Source organism: Danio rerio, chromosome 18 (genome assembly GCF_052040795.2).
Source record: "Danio rerio strain M-AB ecotype USA chromosome 18, GRCz13ab, whole genome shotgun sequence".
NCBI lineage: Eukaryota > Metazoa > Chordata > Actinopteri > Cypriniformes > Danionidae > Danio > Danio rerio.
Genome location: NC_141038.1, coordinates 21,278,400 through 21,294,772, shown reverse-complemented (window position 1 = coordinate 21,294,772; position 16,373 = coordinate 21,278,400). Strand labels below are relative to the sequence as shown.

At 35.4% G+C, this 16,373-nt stretch overlaps 1 protein-coding gene across 13 annotated transcripts in view; it reads right to left on the bottom strand.

Annotated features, from left to right (window-relative positions):
* The window catches only part of iqch (IQ motif containing H), a 62,656-nt gene that overhangs the window by 10,084 nt on the left and 36,199 nt on the right, over positions 1 to 16,373 (bottom strand). For 12 of the 13 annotated variants that reach the window (XR_015514394.1, XR_015514395.1, XR_015514396.1 and 9 more), the window contains 2 exons: positions 14,198 to 14,484; positions 3,698 to 3,877 (listed from right to left, as the gene is read on the bottom strand). Coding sequence is in view for 7 of the 13 variants with exons in the window: in XM_087292432.1 (XP_087148558.1) it covers positions 3,698 to 3,877; positions 14,198 to 14,484 (467 nt within the window). In the remaining 6 variants the exon portion in view is untranslated. The remainder of the gene's footprint in view (positions 1 to 3,697; positions 3,878 to 14,197; positions 14,485 to 16,373) is intronic. The other variant, NM_001045129.1, reaches the window with a different exon arrangement.

Genomic DNA, 16,373 nt, shown 5'->3' with positions numbered 1-16,373 from the left:
AGCTGTCAAAATCATATAATCTTTCACAGTGACTATTGTTACAGTCAAAACCCTGTGTAGAACCGGCCTTATGACTTTTTGTGAAACTGCATTGAAATTATGTATACTGTCTGTAACATTCATTAATTTTACTTCGGCTTAGTCCCTTATTTATCAGGGGTCGCCACAGTGGAATGAACCGCCAACTATGTCCAGCCACAACCCAGTACTGGGTATATATATATATATGCTTAAAATCATATTTAATATCTAATGCAATATTATTTTTAACATTTTATAATGAACTTAGTACTTTAAAAGCATAAACAATTCCATTTATAATACTATAGAGTTCAATGCTGAATACACTAGTCGAGCTGCACTTGTCTTTGCCTTGATATGCTTGATATGCTTAAGTGACAGTATTTGCATTTTAAAAGTATGATTCATTTACAACATTTAATTTCAGTTGCTTTTTTTGTAGCTCAGCAATAAAACAAAAAATAAACAAAAGATTATGTTGAATTCAAAATTCAGAATGACGATTTCTGTCAAAGGTATTCGCCCCAACCGCCAACATTCTCCCTCTCTTTTCACATAGGATGGCGGGCCAAATTAAAGGTTATCATTGGCCAACTTTTCAATATAAAACATAATATAATAATACAAAATACCTACGTTGACAACTGCTCGGTCTCTAATTTAATTCTGTATCATGGCATTGAAATGCATTTCATTTTTTTTATGTTACAAGGACAAAAGTTTGAGCACAAGAAATGAGTTGCTGGCTGCAGTTCACTTAGAAGCAGCCACCAGTGTCACTAACAACAAGCGTTTCTGAAGTCTACATACAGCCCCGTTTAACAACAAATTGCATTTAATTCTGTTGCTAAAAATTTGACCAGTACATCTAAATGATGAACTGAGCTCTCGGGAACAACAAGAACAGCCATTCCAGAAACAAATAGAAGGCTTTCAAAAGTCCACATGGAAAAAGGGGCATTAGTCTCACATTCATATGGGACACCAGGGACACAAAGTCCTGCATTATTAGGTTACACCACTACGGAAAACAGGATGGTTTCCTCAAAAAACCCAGCAATGCTCATGGCAGATAAAAGATGTGTCTAAAAGAACACCACAGGAGTGGATTAGTTAAGAGTGGCAGGACTCGCAGGACTCGTAGCGGGTATGAGGTATATTCTCAGTGACAGATATGAAATGCAGGGTAAAGCCCTCGCATGGTGTGCAGGGCATGAGTAATTCTCTTCTATACAATTCTGTTTTCTGCTGTCAGACACACCATCCTCAAACAACAATAAAAAGCTTTTCCTGCAGGCTTTTAATTGTGTTTGTAATATTCCAGGCCTAAATGATGGCCAAAGCCGGAGCCATTAAGACAGGCAGGCGGGAGCCAGGCGACACAGGCACATACAAACTAAATGAATGTTTGATAAAATAATACAAGTCGCAGATTAACAAGCGTAAACTCTGGTTTGCCGCTAATAAAGGAAGTCTATTGTTTGGGGGCTGGCATCAGGTTGATGAGGTGCTCAGGCATGCATACACATGCATAATGAATATGGTATGCATTATTTATGGGCTGATTATTTAGGCTCATCTATCAAAATGATAATGAATTCAGCTTCTTCTAAACACCAATCAGGTCGGAAGCGTAATTACAGCGTTTAGTTGTATTTAACCAAAATAAAACAACAAAGCTTAGCTGGATCAATCTTTATGGATGCCTTGATTTATCGGGATAATATCCAGCAGAGGACACTTATTGCTCTCAAGTCCAGTCTCAGGGAACACATTGGGGATAATGGTATTTCTGTGCTTTAAAGAGCTGAGAGCATCTCAAGCAGTTCCGAGCGTTAACCTTTAATGAGATAGTTAAGCTAAAAATTAAAATTATGTCATCCTTGTGACTTGTATGACTTTCTATTATGGCTTAAGACAATCTACTGTAAGATACATCTAATAAGTTTAATATACTACTTTTATCAAGGTTTCATGATTCTTTTTTGACAAGCCCCTGGTCCTTTTTATTGTATTCTCCATCCAGAGAACAGAAAGTCAGGAAGAATGATCAGCTTACATCTACAACCGTAATTGCTCAAGTCACCGCAGATCAGTCTACAGGAAATTCAAGACAGCAAACAGTCCAAATCCATTTGTCCTTTGTGAGCATGAGTGCTTAAAGTACATTAGATTATTAGTACATCAGATGTACTGTAATGTGTTACACAGACATAATTACTGTTTTTAATGAGTTTTACTGTTTTAAATTTGGTCACATTGGGCTTGCCAAATGCAGGCAACGCGCAAAGTACAGTTTGCTTTTGTATGCACTGCCAGATTTTTGTAATCAGACATGTGCTTTGAATTATTTTTGCACTTCATAGTGTGTCCTTGAACTTGAACTCAGCCAGTTTCACAGTTAGAAAAGAAACAGAGAATATGGAATAAGAAAAACAAACTAGTGAAGACAGCAAAACAACAGACCCCCATTTGAGGTTTCCTGAGGAGAGGCAAAAGGGCAAAATTTCAGATTTTTTTACATTTTCTCACCAATGTGTGATCCTTGACAAAATTTTATTTGTAAAATTTATAATCAAACTTTTAAAATTGTACTTTGTTGATCTGTTGACATTATGCCAGTGAATTCCAGAGCTCAACATATCCATGTTACAATGACCATGTTTTCTTAACCACCTTTTTCTCAATTCTGTCATTCGTCTTCTATTTTTAAAACTATTTTATTTACTTATATTTAATAATTTATTACATTTTTCTAATAAATTACTTAAATAATAATCATAATAATTGATATCAACAGACCAGCAAAACCACAGACCACCATTTTGACTAAATGACATCTCAAACATTATAGAGCAAAGCTACGCTTGTCATGCACATCTTGTCAGGGAAGCACAGTTGTGTGATCAGTAGTACATTTTCAAGGGAAAGCTTTTACTACTTACATTGATTCAGTGTGGCTAATGATCACACAACTATGGACATTATCTCACATAAGTATTTATTTAAAACTCTCAACTGATTATGACTGATTAGTGGTATTTTCAAATGGAGCATTTACTACACAGAGCGGTAGTTCACAGAGAGGTGGCACAAACAGCTGTAATTATCACAGAATTATTATCTCGATGTCAATATCGTCAATTTTGAACACAATTTTGTGTAGCTTGTCAGTAAACTATGACTCTGTGTTATAAATGTGGCTCCTTTCAGCACATGCTGGAGTTTTACTAGAATCAGCTTTACTGACGAAATGCACATGAAATTTTCCTTCAATTACTCATCCAACCATGCTATAAAGCAATTTTAGTGATCCTAACTTATGAAGAGAGAAAGTACAGACAGTGGACAAGGATGAATCAGTGCCTATATGTAGAGGTGAAGTGCCTATATTTGTGCATGGTTTTAAGTGGAGTATACTATGAAAGGCTGTGCATTTCATTATATGTAAGCAACTGTATATGAATAAAAAAAAAAAATACATCAGGTATAAAATGCGAGGAAACGTTGTTCAAGTCCTTTTTTTCTCAGCTGTCCAATCATAATAGCAGGAGTGGGGAAAATTCTACACTGACTAATTGTAAAAACATTTTTGTATAACACCTTTAGGTGACTACAATTGAGGTCCCAACTGAGAAAATGAAAATAAATACATTTTAAATTTATGAATTCTTACAGATTTGGGTTGCCTTCTAGTATGGTGTACAGATGACTTCTTTACAGAGATTTCTCTCACTGAAGGAGGAACCTCCAGTTTACTGGTGCGGCAGTTCAGCGTCCCCCTCGTCATCATGAGCATCAGCTGGGTCATGGCCAACTGGTTACTGTAGCCCAGGTCAAGATCAATAGCCCAAACCTAAAAACATACAAACCAGCACATACAAACAAGGGTCAGGAGATCCAACACATAATTAAAGGGATATTTCAATTACTCAGCCTCCACCTATTCCAAACATATTGAAGTTTCTTTTTTCTGTTCAATACAAAGTAGAATTTAAATTTATTAATTTTTCCAATATTTTTCAATATATATATATATATATATATATTTTGTGTTCAATGTAAACAAGAAACCCTTGAAAGTTTTGAGTAAATGGTAAGTAAAATGTTAAATTTAGCCAAAGTATCCACCTATTTTCATTGAAAAGTAACATTTAAAACACTCAAAAGAATCCAACAGATTTATAAAATATACAGTTGCAGGAAAAAAGCTCACAGTCAGATCCAGACATTGTGCGTGAGAGAGAGAGAGAGAGAGAGAGAGAGAGAGAGAGAGAGAGAGAGAGAGAGAGAGAGAGAGAGAGAAAGAGAGAGACAGAGAGAGAGTTGCACACTGTGTCTAAAGCCCAACTGGAGACTCTCTTCACATCTGTATGGTTAATGGCATCATTATAAGGATATTAAGGGGTCAGGCCCAGTCATGGCCTTATGCTTAAACAGGGCTAATTTTCCCTGATAATAATCTAATAGCTATGCCCTCTCTTCAAAAAGTGGCGAATAAATCACCAGTGAAAGAGTTGTTAATAACTAAGTGGCAGTTGGCTGACTCTCCTGTCGTCCCTATTTGTCAACCTAAACGCTGCTGCCAGCGAATGCAAATGGTGGCCCGGCTGCTCAAATCACTTTCTGATCACAGTATCATGGTTAATGCTCATGCACTGACATACAGTGAACAGAATCATCTTTATAGACCGGTTTTAATTCTACTGCATGCACTAATTAATTACAGTTTATAAAAGCAGAATTCTTGGTAATTAGTAGGCCCACATTGAATCTGCGTGCACAGAAGTCCGCAGATTTTTAGACCACCATTGAGTCTATTTATTTACTTGTGCAAACGTGTGTAAATTTATATTGATTGAGTTATTATTATTGACTAATATAAAAACATTCATATGATTTATTTACAATACAGCTTGCAAAGTAATATTTTCTGTCTTTTAGTAGATTTTTTATATGAGAGACTTGCTTTGTTTACCAAATACGGGGATCTAATTGGATTTGCATTGTAAACATTAAATAAAAGTTAAAAAGGTATTATTTTTTAAATTCATATTTTTATATTTATTCAAGTTTTTAGTTATGATACTCAAAAAATCATTAAGCCAAATATGTCCGCATTAGGTTTCAATGGTTAACATTATTTGAAGGGTTACCATAAAAGATTTATGTTAAATAATGCAATGTTAAAATCAAAATTTCATTTGTTTATATCATTTAATGAACCTGAGCCAATGCTGTTTTTGTATAATTAAGTAAATATTTTAGCTTTATTATTAGTTATGAAGTTTTTTTTAATAGCTTGATTGGTCATTCTTACATTTTAACTTAATCTTTTTTTTTAATCTAGTATTTTTTTTAATCTATAGAGTTAAATTTTTAGTCTTTATTTTAATTCAGTATTGTTTTTGTCGTGAATGCCTTTGACAGAAATCGTCATTCCCAAAGTGTTTTTTCTTTCTTTCTTTTTTTTACTTGTTTTTATTTAGTTTTTAGTTTTATACTTTATAGCCTACAATAATAACTATAATAAGCTTGACCTGCAACATACATTATATCACAATATTTTTGTTTCTGTAAAACTCTTGAAATTCCATTGTGTAGTTCTGTCAATACTACCGGTCAAAAGTTTGGGCTCAATTTTTTTTTCATGTTTTGTTTTAAACAAAAATATTCTGTTCATCAAGGCGCCATTTAGTAAATTTAAAAAGAAAAGAAAAAAAATTTTATTGTTGAAAACTTATTTATTAAATGATTATTAATTACCTATTGTATATTATTGTTTCAAATGAAATTATAACTCCAGTCACTTTGCTTTTATTACTATTACCATTAATAATAATAATAATAATAATAATAATAATAATAATAATAATAATAATAATAATAATAATAATAATAATAATAATAATAATAAAAAAATAATAGTAATATTAATAATAATAATTAATATTAGAGTGATTTCTAAAGTATCATGTGACTCTGGAAACTGGTAATTCATCAATAAAAACACTGGAAGAAATTATTAAATTAAATTATAAACAAATTTTTAAAATTTAATTTATAGTGCAATTACATTTCACAATTTTTACTATATTTTTGATTAAATAAATGCAGCCTCAGTGAGCAGGAGAAGCTTATTTAAAACATTCAAAAATCCTTTGGACCCCAAACTTTTGACCGGTTGTATATGTATATGTGTTGATTTTTTCAACACATTTTTAAACATAATAGTTTTAATAAATCATTTCTACTTACTGATTGACAGTAAATTATATTTGACTTGATTTTTTTCAAGACACTTCTATACAGCTAACAGTGACATTTAAATGCTTAAGTAGGTTAGGTTAACTAGGCAGGTTAGGGTAATTAGGTAAGTTATTGTATAACAATGGTTTATTTTGTAGACTATCAAAAAATATATAGATTAAAGGGGCTGATAATTTTGATCCTAAAATGGTTTAAATAAAAAAATCTACTTTTATTTTTGCCGAAATAAAACAAATAAGAGTTTCTCCAGAAGAAAAAGTTCTATCAGACATACTGTAAAAATTTCCTTGCTCTGTTAAACATCATTTGGGAAACATTTACAAAAGGAAAGAAATATTGTAAAACACTAACTTATCTTTAAAGCATTCTGTTAAAGGTTGTAATTTAAAAACTATTACAAAGAAAGTAGATTATTATATGTTATATGCCCTTCTATTTGCTTTATTTCCTTCCTCGTGATAGATATTTTAACTAAACATTTTCTTCTCAGTTTTAGTTTGTGAAAGTAATTTATTTAAAATGTGACTTATCCAAATAACAATTTTAATAACTTTGCAACCAAAAAACCTTTGCAATGGGTTCAAGTAAAGCAATGACCTTTAGAAACAGGTCTCAGGAAGATCTGAGTACAGCTCCGAAATCACCTCTCGCTCATAGTTAATACCTGTGCTTGTGGGAAAGGTGGGACCATTTAGCCAGTCTGTAGAATCAGCCAAGCCTGCTTCATTGTCAACCTTAACAAAAGCGCTTGATATATACGCCCAGATTGTACCTGTCTTCTATAGCCCCTTCACTTTCATTAAAAACTGCAATCTTGCAGCTGAGCCTTCCACTGCACACAATGTGAGGCGAGTCTGCAAGGGCAAACACATGCGACCCGCACCCCCCCACACACATACAAAAAATACAGGCTGCTTTTAGCAACAGGTTTGAATGTAAATTGATGTTTAAATAGAGACAGGTTAGCACTAGTCTGGCAGATCCGTCTGGTTCAGTGCCGGGAGAGATGGGACAGTAATGTTTGGATTTATCTGTCTCGATTCCTTTTGTCGCTATTAATTGTGCATGCAGTTTATTCTCAGTAAGACGTGCTGAATAAAAATCCATCCCGTGCCTCTGTCAATTGACAATATGGAGAATCCCGGTGCTATTCAATCAGAAGAATGTATGAATTACTTTCATTTGCGAGAGTAAAAAAGCCATTCTGTCAGGAGACTATATGAGATTCAAGTGTGAAATTTGCTATAGAGAGAGAGAGAAGTACATTCAACCTCAATGAGTAATTTATCTAAAAAAGCTGCGGCTCTCCGGTTTGTAAAGTCAATCATCTATTTTAAAATCACAGCATGCCAACTGAGTTGATGATTAAAACAGCAGTGTGTGATATTTGTTTGAATATATATCTGTTCTATAGCATTTCAGTGTTGGTTTACCATTTTAGAGTGCATATGGAGATGTAAAAGTCAACCACACAGTTCAAATTGGCTTTAGAAATTACTGTGTTTAGTAAATGTCATGAGCCATTTTTCATCTAAAGCTTATAAACAAAGTTTTGTGTCAAACCTTAAAGTCTGTCCATCTCAATGTGAAGAACAACTGAAAGCTCTTTTTATAGTAGTGACAGATGTAGTGAATACAACGCGAGTGTGTTTTGCCACCCTCTAGTGGTAGTGGGAATCGGATGACTACAAGAACAATGACACATTTCAATCTCCAGCCTGCCAGCAAGGATCATTGATAAAAATCACAGAGCTCTAATTAATTATGCATCATGTTGCCTAGTTATATAATCACTTCTTTGCTCACTTATCATTTGCGATGTGTACAACATTTCCACAGGGGATATCAGCATTGCAGGACTTAATAAATAGACCTAAATTTAGAAACACAAGTTTTGAAAAATGACTGAATCAATATCTAACACGGTGAGGTCAGCGAGGTCAAATCCATATCATTTTTTTCCACATTAGACTCCGATTTATTTTAATGTATGCCCTCCCTTTTCCACCAACAGAGATTTTTCAGTTGTCATGTCTTTTGGCAGAGATGCAAAGCAAACTGTGTTGTCTGAAACGCGAGGAATGCTAGTTAGCCTCCTACTGTTAAGGGCGCCTCTGCACTGTAAAAAATCTTTTGAGGTAACCTTAAAAATGATGAAGCTTCATGAGGTCTAAATTAACATCCAAATTAACTATTTACAACCTTACTACATTAGCTTACAAAGTCCAAAGAAAGGGGTAAAAACTTACATAAAATGCACATTGCACTTAAAAAAGGATGCCTAAAATCAACTTAGTGTAGTGTCTACTCAGTGTCATATGCCCTTTTTTCAAACATACTGATGATATAAATCCAAAATCAAACAAAAGGGGCTACAGGCATAGCTAATGTGTCAGTGCTCTTTGAAAAAGGATTCATAAATCCCAAATATCTGAGGTGCTGTTTTTAAAGAATAGCCATTATTACAAATTGTTATATCCAAAAGTATTAATAGTCAAAAAGGGTCATTGAGAGTGTCCAAGTGGCCTTTTTTAAGGAGCGAATAGACAATCCTTTGGATAAACATGCCGAGTACGCACACAACATCATAAGAACTTAATATTAGGTTAGATTTAGGTCATGACGTCAGGTAACCAAAATTCAATGTCTAGCCAGCGTCTACAGACAATGTTATTTTGACATCCAATAATGACGTCAAAATGCGTTGACACATATTGGAAAGTGACCAAAATCCAACATCTGATAGATGTCATAGTGGTAACGTCCACACAACATCAAGGTGTAACATGATTAGACGTTGATATTTGATTGATTTCAGGTTGATTTTAGATTGGACATTGGCGTTGACCTGATGTTCCAAACAAAATCCAACGTCCCCACATATTGACGTCCTGTGCCTGCAGGGTGTATAAAACACTAATGTTCTAAGGTACTGTTATCAAAATAGATAATTTGGCTTGGTAAAACTTCAAGCTTTGATTCAATTGTCTTTTCAAACTAATACCTCTTAATTATAGTCTTCTGCAGGCATTAGTTAAGATTAGTTAAGGCATTTTTAGTGTGTCTTAAGTTTAATTACTTAATACCAATAACATTTACAGTGATTCTAACTATTAAAGAATAAACCTTAGTGTGTCAAAATGGTTAAAAAATAGCATGCAATTTACGTTGTGTATGCATTTTTTTAGGCATTTAAGCACATTTTACAGGAATGCTATAAGGTCAACAAAGGCTTTTTAATTTTCACTTTTCGAGTTATGATTGTGTTGTTTATATTTATGATATGTCATAGATTTTGTAATCAAATTGGAGAACTTGGAAAATGTACATCTTGTATGGCAGGGGTGTCCAATCTTGGTTCTTTAGGGCCGGTGTCCTGGAGAGTTTAGCTCCAACCCTAATCAAACACACCTGAATCAGCTAATCAAGCACTTTCTAGATATACTAGAAACTTCCTTGCAGGTGTGTTGAAGCAAGTTGGAGCTAAACTCTGCAGGACACCGGCCCTCCAGGATCGAGTTTGGACACCCCTGTTGTATGGTCTCTGTATTTTGATTGTATGATGTATAATGCTAAACGAGGAATGAGCAGGAGAATGACTGCTAATCAAAAACAGCACCATTAAATATTAACGATTGTATAGTATACTATACGCTTCTTAATTGTCTGTGTATTCTTTTCTTAGTACAACGAAACCCATATTCCACGTTAGGGTGTACCTTAACCGAGTTTAGTGTTCGTCTTTTACTACAACATGTTCTATATATTATAATAGTTTAATTAAGTTCGTAGAGTCATGAAAACAAATCTTGTTAATTTATCTACATGTCTACTTCAGGCATCACATTTGGCTAGTAGCTCAAAACACCCATCAGATTATTTATTACACCTTTTTAAATCTTGGAAGTTTGAGCTGTTGAGACATTGTAGCTGTTTTTGTTGCCTGTGCCTTTAATGCATATAAGCTAGTTCTCCCCACCCACCGTTCCCATGTGCATGTCAAAGTCATGGCCTAAACATATATAAACAGCACAGTGACAGACAAGAATGAAGCAGATCTCCCTAGTAAGAACTCTTCCAACTGCTATTTGATATAATCGTTGTGGAGTTAGTAAAATTTTTGCAACGAGTCACACACAATGTCGTCATAAAGTTCCACGCACATAAACAGGGCTTAATTTGTGCACGAAAACGCCGGATCCGGAACCTCTGAAATCTGATCTGGCACCTCTTTTTACCAATCCCCCTCCTCAACCATCTTCCTTCGCCGTCCGCTGTTCACTGTCACTTTTCCACGACTCCCCAAGCCTCTTCACTTTCGTCCGCGACACCCTTCCGCTATCCAACGCCCCGCACCTTAACCATGCCTACAATTAAGTCCGCGACAACCTAGTATCACCGAACCGTGATTGAAGCATATTCTTTTATAATAGTACTGTCACTATGTGGCTGTAGTGTTGAATTATGTTTTCAATTTTAAAAATGCTTTAAACTTGTAAAAGTTGTTCTTGATTACATTTGATGTACATTTGATTCTCTATACGAAAGTGTAGTGACAAATAAAGGCTTGATTGATTGATTGATTGATGATGAATGATGATTACAGACACCTGAACAGATCTTTTAATCCCAGTTGCTTTGTGCACGTCCTTACTAGTGGATATGATTATACGCGCTACTAATTTGATGGGCAGGGAAGCCATACTCCTATGTCACATTGTGTTGGGCCTTAAAAAGTAAGTGATTTGGATTTTATTTTAAATACAGAAAAAAACAATTATTTTTATCACCCCAATATGACTGTGGACACACTATACCTGCACACAGTTCAGTACAAACAGCTTACAAAAGATGATTTTTATCATACTGTTGGTGCCCTTTAAAAATACAAAAAAAGTAGTTTTTTTGCTAGGAATATTATTCCCTTACAAAATGGGTAGTTCACACAAACTTTTACATTCTGTCATCATTTACATTTAGGCACATAGTGGTGTGTGGTGATATCATTTGATACTAAAAACGTTTGTTTGATATTAAAAACTTAGGAAAAAATTGAAAAAATCTGCAGTATTTTAATGTGATCTGTTCATGACAAATAATGTGGTGTTTTTAATTTTTTTAGTAATTGCCGCTGTATAATGATCACTCACTATTGGTGTTATTAATAGTTTGTAATAACATCAAAGTTGAATAAAAATCCTGCTTTTAAACTCTTACGTTTTAGGATTTTGGATAAATAGAAAGTCCAAAATAAAATATCTGATAAAAACTACCAAAATATTTACATTATAATGAAATTGTACAAGTGAATAAGAATCAGCTACTATTTGACCAAATTATAAAAGAGTTAAGTTTTCCAGTGGCATAATGTTGAGGAAAATCTTGCAAATAACCAAGCCAAAATCTTCTATATAGCTTTCTATTTCTTTGCGTACTTCTGCAGTAATTTACAAGAGAAAGCCGTGCAGTGTTTAATCTGCCTTCGACAGTGACCAAGAACCCCAGTGTCACTCCAGCCTGACCTCCTGTCTGACACCAGCGCATAGCAAGTGTGTTGTAAGGTCAGAGGGCAAGGCCTTAAAAGGGGAATTAGTTTATTGACACAATCAGACCTGACAGTTTATTAGATAGCCTTTTGGCACATTGGCCCTTGGTCATTCTCTCATCTGTACAGCTCCTGAGCGGAACCTATAGGACTGATCTTATAACATCTCAATAAGAGCCCCGGACCAGTAGATTGAACTTTCACACTATCCATATATTTAGAGGTTAAAGGAGTAATATGGCTATGACAGATCTGTGCCACGTGTCAGATCCCATTTCATTCTCAACAGCTTCTTAACATGGCAACTTCTGTTTTCATAGAGCTGTAAAACACACCGCTGACATTTAAGGGTCAATTTGCTTTTGAGAGAGCTTGTTTGATGAAAGATAGATGGAGCTGAGTGATTCCATTGTTCCGGTAGCTGAAAAGGTAGTGCATAGTGCTAGCAATACTAACGTTGTGGGTTTGATTAGAAAACAATATTGATATATATTATTATAAACAGAAAACATATAACTGCATAAAGTAAGTTGAGTAAATGGTAAACATTATATTTAAAGCATTATCTTGCCCCATATACTTATATATCAATGGAAATGTCATACAAATGTAGACATCAAAAACATCTATTTTCATATTTGTTTAGTTATGACTGTATAAATACAGTTTTTACATATAAAATTATATAAAACTGCATTTATTACTCATTCATTCATTTTCTTTCCGGCTTAGTCCCTTTATTAATCCAGGGTCGCCACAGTGGAATGAACCGCCAACTTATCTAGCACACGTTTTATGCAGCGGATGCCCTTCAGGCTGCAACCCCTCCCTGGGAAACATCCATACACACTCAAACACTTCAGACAATTTACTCACTATAAATAACTAGGGTTTTCCACTTCAGTCATTTTTTGTCTTGAGGAATAACTTCTTCCACCCCTACTCCTCCCCTTCTACTAGGGTGGCACGGTGGCCTAGTGGTTAGCACTGTTGCCTCACAGCAAGAACGCCACTGATTCAACCCCTCCTGGACCAGTCAGCATTTCTGTGCAAAGTTTGCTTGTTCTCCCCGTACTCGTGTAGGTTTTCCCTGTGTTCCCCGGTTTCCTCCCACAATCCAAAGACATACATTATAGGTAAATTAACTAATCCAAAGTGGCATCATAAGACTAACTCTTAGCCAGCTATATCTTTCGGCTATTCCTAAAACGTTCACAAGCAAATGAGTTCTCAAGACCTACCTGAGCTCAAACTCCCCTCTCGCCCTTCAAAGGGGAGGGGGCCCTGGGCTGGAGGATACTCTGAGCTCAGGGCTCTCTCCCTAAACACCATGCCAAACACGCTTTATTATCAATCATCAGCTAAGTGTGAACTCTTAAAAACTGTAAATTTTAAAGTCTAAAAAATATTTATTCAGACTTTTTACATATTTACAGTACATACACTGATTTGAAATTTTGTATTTAATTTACGTACATTTGAAAATCAACCCAGGCTCATTATGGATACGTACCCCTGTACACATTTCGGGTAACTGCGAAATATGTCCCAGGAGGAACATTTCTGCAGTTTTTGTTTTCACGACTCCACGAGAGGCCACTGTATATGCTTTTTGAGATCTTAAATTTCTCTTGTGAGTGACATTTTAACCAGCTCTTCTTGTAAAAATCCACCAAAAGCCGCTGTCGACTGACTGACTGACTGACTGACCGACCGATAACCCCACCCACCCCCTTCCCAAAACCCAACCGATAGTGTTGTTAAAAGCAATCCAGAAAAAGAAAAGCCACCTGATTTTTAGCACGTTTTCAGATCTCACCACGTTCTAACCATGTTATTTACTTGTTAATTATTTACTTGGCCTGCTTTCTGGAACTGTTCTTCGCCAGACTTAAACCCTGCAGTCGCAGTCAACTACGCTCTGCATTAAGTCCGCCAATGTAAGCAGCGAGCCACTGGGCAAACTGGTAACAGCGGAAAGCCATCCACACAGAGGTAAGTGGTCAGCTGGTTGCACGAAAAAAACAGAAGCCGTCGGTGGCGTCATGCTGTCCTGTAGTGTTTGTTTGAAAGATGAAATGTAGCCATACATACCACTGGCTCCATAATTTGTGTTCTCCAGAAATGTATACGGGGTACATATTCACAATGAGCCTGTGTTGTTTAAAATAAAATTCATGTAATGTAAAAGTTAAATTACAGTATAAGCAGCCTAACTTTAAACATATTAATGCATCCTTCTTGAACAAACATATTCTTACTTTAAATCTTACTGACCAAACTTTGGCAACAATAGTGTAAATATAGTTTGTTTTATTTTGAGAAGGGTTTCAAAGACTAAGTACTGTGCTGGCCTCTAACCTGCTGCTCCAGGTTGTTGGGATCCAGGAAAGTGACCAGATCTAAAGAGATGTGGCCCATGATGGAGCGCTGCTGACAGGCCTGACCCACACGAGTGCAGACGGAGTGCAGGACTTCAGGGCAGATGGAGGTCTGTGGTACAGTGCAGCCCAACACCTCCAAGCCACTAGGCCCACGCAGCTGATCTCCACAGGACAGCATGAGCACATCTCCGCCTGGCTCCAACAGAAGATCCACCGCCAGACACGTCAAACTCTGTGAAGGAGGAAAGGCTTCTATCACTCCTCCTAAAGGAAGAAGATGAATATGAATAACGAAAGTGAGATTAAGTTTTGATGGTATTTTTTAGACATCATATTAACAAATAAACCAATGACTGCTGTTTGACATGTTATGTACTATAGGCATAGGTTCAGTTTTTCACTGCACGTTACACAGCTCTCTTCAGTTCAGTTTGCTTGGCTCAGTTTGCATTTCCACTGCAGTTTAGAATCGCTTGAAGTGGGTGAGATTATTGCTACAGTTGGGCCAACTTTGCTGGCATGACTTTCTGAAAAACTTTCAGGTCATCCGCTCATCTGCTACCAATGAGAGAAACCTTTTGTACTAACCACAATGCTGCCCTTTCAGCTTTAATTTTCTTACAATGGTATAAAATAGTTTGGAATTATTTACAAAGGCGGCAACATTAAACTCCAAAAATATAAAACTATTACATTTAAATGTATTTTAATTTATTGACCCAGATGATTTTGTTGTTTGGCTAAGCCCCCATTTAAATTGATATTTTGATTTAAAAAAATAGTTTAGTCATGCGAAAAACAGTACAGCAGTATTTATTTGGTGTCTTGTGTTGGAAATCTAATTGATTAATTGATTAATTAATCTAACACTGGTAGCAATGATGGTAGTGAAAATTCTAGTTTGGACTAATCAGTGATCAGTAGTTTAATACAGGTATAGCTTGCATGGAACCTCACCTGAGGTAAAATGGGTGCTATTTATGGAATGAAGTAAAAAAAAAGCAATCATTATACAGTTTTGAGTTGTGTTATTGGGCCTTGCTTTCTACTCTCAAAAGATTTGATGGTGCAGACTTCAACGTTTTGCATAGCCAGACCTCAGAATGACAAGTAAAGGTCTGGGAACTTTGGCTGCTTTTAATGGTCAAGAACTGCCCATGATGCTAGGTTAATCAACCATTAATGTTTCATTTTGTACTGGATCATGTTTAAGGGTATGAAAATATCTGCATGATCTACAGGCAGATATGCAATTAGGGCATCATTCACTCATGAATGCCTTAAAAAGTTTTTAGCAACAATGCATTAATACCCTAACTGATCTGTTTTTTTTTTTTTCGGTTTCGGTTCTTATTTCAGTTACTCTTTTCAACATAAAGATCATTCAGATTGAGGCTAAAGTACCCATTATTTTTCTTTGTTTTATAAAAGCAAATGGTTTTGTTGTATTTGTGAGTCAAGAGTAAACCTTTTATGGTTTTGAGTGATGTTTTCATCCTAGCAAGTAATTCTGAATAACTGATCAAAAGACAACATGTCCAACCACTGTCTGCATCTATTGTATTTTAGCCTGCATATGCAGTGATGTGAGGCGGCAAACATTTGAAATCTTGGTAGGGTTGCACCAGCTGTTCGTAAGTTCGTTCTTAAACTGGAACTTAAGGTCGACACTAGGGGCTTAATAATTACTAGCTAGTTTGTAACTAAATTTGTTCTCACTTCGGTTGCACCACATGTTCTTAAGGCAAACCGTAGTTAGTAGGTCATAACCTCTCAGTAAAGTCATATGTAGTCACGTGTAGTTGTATTGACGTAATATCCAATAAAAAGCTTTAAATCGTTAAACTGGTTTAAAATTCTGCAACTAATGCATCTATATACATCTATCCAATGAAAATTAAATTAAAAATCAAATTTTTATAGTACATTAAATTACAGTCAGTCACTAAAAGCAGACGACGCACACACCTGCATCACGAGCCGTGAATGCATGCAAAATACACATGAAGTTCTCAAAGATTAAACTTTATTTTATATTCTACACATGAAAGAGAAAAGAATGAAGAAATAAAGAAATTCTTGTTTTTAATGATGGATACAATTAACACAAAACACTCTTTAAAAACATAATGAAACTCTTCTTTCACAACCCG